The sequence below is a fragment of the Stegastes partitus genome, unplaced genomic scaffold (assembly GCF_000690725.1).
Source record: "Stegastes partitus isolate 25-593 unplaced genomic scaffold, Stegastes_partitus-1.0.2 Scaffold1216, whole genome shotgun sequence".
In the NCBI taxonomy this organism is placed as follows: domain Eukaryota; kingdom Metazoa; phylum Chordata; class Actinopteri; family Pomacentridae; genus Stegastes; species Stegastes partitus.
In genome coordinates, this window is record NW_007578947.1 from 180,206 (window position 1) to 185,076 (window position 4,871).

The window sequence follows — 4,871 nt, forward strand, 5'->3', positions numbered from 1 at the left end:
AATAAGGGACATGTTTTGGATTTTTTCCATTTAACACGGCTAATGAGAGACCTGGCAGCGAACCAAACTAGAGAAACTGCATTTCTTTGTGGGTTTAAATAGCTTACTTTTTTTTTTGCGAACAAGTTTTTTCCAGCGTAGAGGAAATTCAGTCCATTTCAAAGACGTTTTAAATGCCTCCAACATAGATTGTAGACAGAACCAATAGAAAACTACCAGCACATACGTAAGAACATGATGAGAATTTTAAAAATATGTTGAATCTTCTCACCAACTTTGTTAATTGGGGTTATTAAAAGGTCAGAAATGAGCAAACTGCCTGACAAAGGCTCGTGTAAGACTGCAAAAACCCAGATAACATTAAAGTTTATATTTAGTTTCCAACTACTTAACGAACCAACAGCTGTTAACCAGTTCAGTAAAAATAAAACAGTCAAATGTTCTGATTCTCGCTTGTTAAATGTGAATATTTCCTGGTTTCTTTCCTCCTCTGTGACAGTAACACTGGATATTTGATTGACCTTTTCACCATTTTTTTGCACGTTTTACAAACTACTCAACCCAGAAAATAACGAAAATAAACGTTAAATAAGCGTTTGTTCATTCGTTCTCATTCATTCAGTTCAAACCCTGCAAAGATCACAGTGGATGTTCTGTACAGTGCAGTCGATTTATTAAGTCTTCAGTTTGCAAAAAAAGAAAAAGTACAATCTGTATAAACACTATTATTATTATTATTATTACTATCATCATATTAAACTAGGTGAGCGTTAACATCTGTGTCTATGAAGGGAGTGCACTTAGGATCAGACTAAACATCACTGGTGCTCCGTCACCGCCTCCGTTTCTCATAAAAAAAACAAAAAACAAAAAAGCTGCTCAGTCCAGAACAAACACATAAACGCTGAATAAATACGTTGGTGGAACGTCGTGGAGCAGAACCAGTGAAGGAACACGAGGAACCGTCTCCGCCTGGATCAAACTGTGCTCGTACGTTAGCAGGCAAATCTTCTGTGTAGAAAAGCGTCGGGTGGAGACTACGGCTGCTATCACGGGTCCCTGACAGTCTGGAAAGATCAGCTGCACGACAAAAAGCGTCCACGCTGCGTCAGATCTGCCGAGCCCGAGGCCGAGTCCAAATGTGGTTCTGTTGGCACGAGTCGCCGCCCCCGTTTAAAAAGCACCACTGAGCTGGTGGCAGGAAGTTCATCTCTTCCTGCTGCGGTTGTGCTTCACCATCTTCTTCCTCTTGAGGATCATCTCGTAGAGCTTCTCCAGGCCCGGCTGCAGCCCCTGGCCGTCCACGGCGCTGCAGCTCTGCACGTGGAACAGCGTGAACATGCTCAGTTCGTGCACCGACAGCAGCTTCTCCACCTCGGCCACCGACAGCGCCGAGTCCAGGTCCTGCTTGTTGGCCAGGATCAGCACCGGCACGCCCTGGTTCTCCGACGTCCTGGTGATCTTGTGCAGCTCCACCTTGGCCTCCTCCATGCGCTCCAGCTCGGTGGAGTCCACCACGAACACCATGCCGTCCGTGCGCCGGGTGTACGACTTCCAGAGCGGCCGCAGCTTCTCCTGGCCGCCGACGTCCCACACCTGGAAGTTGATGGCGCGGGACGCCCCGACGGCCACCTTGATCTTCTCCGTGTTGAAGCCTTTGGTGGGGATGGTCTTCACAAACTCCTTGAGCTTGAGCCGGTAGAGCAGGGAGGTCTTCCCGGCCGAGTCCAGGCCGATCACCACCACGTGCAGCGCCTGGAAGTTGGGCAGGAACGGCGTGTTGGGGGCGATCTCCGTCAGCTGGTTCCCCATGATGCCAGCCGGCAGCTCACACCTACTTTAGGAGGGTTCCTGGTTTAATCCTGTTCTCAGCAGATCGGCATTTGGCGGCAGGCAGACGGAGTTCAACCTTATCAGAACACACACAGAGGCTCGGTTAGCATTCAATGACCAGATAACGGCTGATAAAGCAGCAGGCGTCTGCAATTTATTCAAGAGTCACCTGATAAACACACAAACAGCAGATAGAGATGCAGCGTCCTTCTATCATCCAACCCTCCCACTACCTTCAAGTTTACTGACATCTTTTCTCCTCGGCTTCAATCTGACCACAGCCATCCAGACCTCCAGAATAGATCAGAATTAAAACTGTCACCCGAGTTTATGTGTAAATAGCTCTTTAGATAAAACTGAAGAAATGATGCCAGTGAGGTCAAATCGATCCCAAAGATAACAGGAGGGTTAAAGAAACACAGAAATACAGTTAAAGTAGCAACAGGTCATTTTTATGTAACAGAACAAAATGTTAAATTCAAGTTAAAGGTTAAAAAAAAAAAGAAAAAAAAAAAGCCAAATCCAGAGTTGTAGAAAAGTTAAAGTTGTTTTTTTTACCCAAAAAAGAATTTTCTGACATAAAAATACTGTTTAAAAAACATTTATTTATTTGTCAATTTTTTTAAACATTTTTATCAAATGTATAAAAAAAAATTTACAAATATGTACTTTTTATTTAACAGATAAAACTTAAATTCTAGTTTAAGGTTCCCAATCCAAGGAAGCACTGGAACTTATTCCACCTACAAGTTGTAGAAAATTGAATTTTCTGCCATTAAAATTCTGTTAAAAACATTTTTTAAATTGTCATGATTTTTTTTTATCATATGTATTTTTTTTAACATAAAAACACAATAAAATGTGTAAATGTACAAATATTGACTTTAATGAACACATGAAGCTGTGTAAATATATTTCAGAAGTTCTTTACAAACACTGATGTGCAGCAGAGACGAACTTTTAGTTTTTTGTAAAATACATTTTTACAGAATTGTTCCTTTTAATCTGATAAATGAAAATGTTTGTTTGTTTAATCCTGTAAATATCTTTACAGTATTGACATTTACTCGAGGATAACCATGAAATGTACGTAGTTTGTTTTTTTTTTAAACTGAAATGTTTTAAGACAAAAAACTGCCTTTTGCTTTTTATTCATTAAATTAAAATGTCAGATTTAAGTTTAATTCTGTCAGTATGTCTTAAATTATATACAAATAGTGTCAGTTATTAGAGAATAACCATAAAATGTTCATTCTTTAAAGAAACTGAATTTAAAGTTTACATTTTTTAAAAAATGTTAAAATACACGAACACATTTAAATTTTTTTTAATTTCGCAGATGAAACTGTTAAATTTGAGTTTAATGCTGTAAATATATTGAATAAAATCTATTTAAATGAACAGAATTTTTACATATTAATATCTAAAATATCACATATATTAAAGGAAACATGTGAAATTACATTTAAATTTTAATACGATAAATAGATTTCTAAAAAAAACACAATATCAAAATAATAATGTAAAATTTCTAAAAGGTGACGTTTAAAACAGAGAAATTTGTCATTTTTAAAGAACATTTTCTTTGTTAAAATACACACAAATCCACAGATATGTCCTCTCCTCATCAGAAAACTGTTTAATTTGAGATTAATCATGTTAAAATATTTCATAAATTGGCTCCTTTTTGAAGATTTATTCATAAATTTTGCAGCTTCTGATTTACTAGATAGAAACGATCACTTTCCACAAACCGAACAGATAAAATCGTTGATGTTGGAAGAGCAGAGCTTCAAATAAAAACTCTTTCATTCCTAAATTCTCTCCAGCTTGTACAGAAACAACCTTCAGCAGCTCAACCTGCAGCTAATCTGCTCTCTGCTGGTCTGCAGCTCATAGAGACCTGATGGAGCTGCTCAGCGCTCTGCTGCTGCTCTGGTCCACCGCTTCTTCTTCTTCTTCTTCTTCTTCTTCTTGTTGTTGTTGTTGTTGTTGTTGACATTTAACACCATCAAACTGCTGCAACAAACAGCTTCTGCATGTTTACTGGAGAACACCCTCCTGCTCCTGATCCTGGAGCTCCAGCTGCACAAAGCGCAGCGTCGCGCTCACAAAGTCCTGGTTCTGGACTTCAGTCTGATCCAGATGAGCAGAAAACCCGAACCGGCCTGAACTTCAACCATCTGCCTCCAGGCTGAGCGAATAGACAACTTCAGTGTGTCCACCAGCAGAGATTGACTCCAGTAATCCCACAAATAAAGACGAGAATTCATGCAAACAGTCAGACAAACGTTTTTTAAATGTTCTAACCTTCTGGACGGGAATCAGGATCCAGCGGAACCGAGCGCAGCCATCGCGGAGCGGAGCCGCGGCTCGTCTCCTCTCTGCGGGTCTCTGAGCAGCTCTGAGGCTCCGAGGATCCGACACGAAGCACCTTCAGCCCGGTGACACGTCACCGGCGCGTCACGGCCACGTCACGGACACCTGGAGGCTGCGGCGGAGCGGCGCCTCCTGCAGGACGAGCCGGGAACCGCAGCTCAGCGGCTGCTGGATTTATTCTGACCCGGTTCACTGAAACTTCAACTTCAGCGATCTATAGTTTAATTCATTGATTGGTTTTAACTCACTAAATCTGGAAGAAACACAACTCAGAGCAATTCATAGGTAATTATAATAATTATGTATAAACACGTTTATTTAGAACAGACATGAATAACAGGAGCATTAATTCTACAAAACATAATTAAACAGAAGTGTTGAAGGAGGATAAATGGTTTAGCCAACACTTTTTTAAAAAAGCAGTTTCACAGATTTTTTTCTTGCATATTTAAAAAAAAATCTATAAAACTACTAAAAATATTCATATCGAACGCAAAACACACACAAAAACTACAAAAATGACAAAAATTCACATTTTTGTAAACAAAAATTTAAACTCATTGACATGAAAGAATGTTAGAATACATGTATTATTTGATTTATGCACACAAATATGTAGATTTTTATTGAACAGAGGAAGTTCAAACTTAATTTAAGTT

General features: G+C 39.6%; 1 protein-coding gene across 1 annotated transcript; it reads right to left on the reverse strand.

Moving 5' to 3' along the window:
* Positions 1-656: 656 nt before the first annotated feature.
* On the reverse strand, positions 657-4,232 carry arl4d (ADP-ribosylation factor-like 4D). The gene is made up of 2 exons (XM_008297410.1): positions 4,144-4,232; positions 657-1,909 (listed from the first exon to the last, which is right to left on the reverse strand). The coding sequence occupies exon 2, from the start codon at positions 1,810-1,812 to the stop codon at positions 1,207-1,209; it is 606 nt and encodes a 201-aa protein (XP_008295632.1). The 5' UTR covers positions 1,813-1,909; positions 4,144-4,232; the 3' UTR covers positions 657-1,206.
* Positions 4,233-4,871: the final 639 nt, after the last annotated feature.

Excerpts from the sequence above, each read along its gene's own strand:
- arl4d (XM_008297410.1), bottom strand. The coding sequence starts at position 1,812 with ATGGGGAACCAGCTGACGGAGATCGCCCCCAACACGCCGTTCCTGCCC.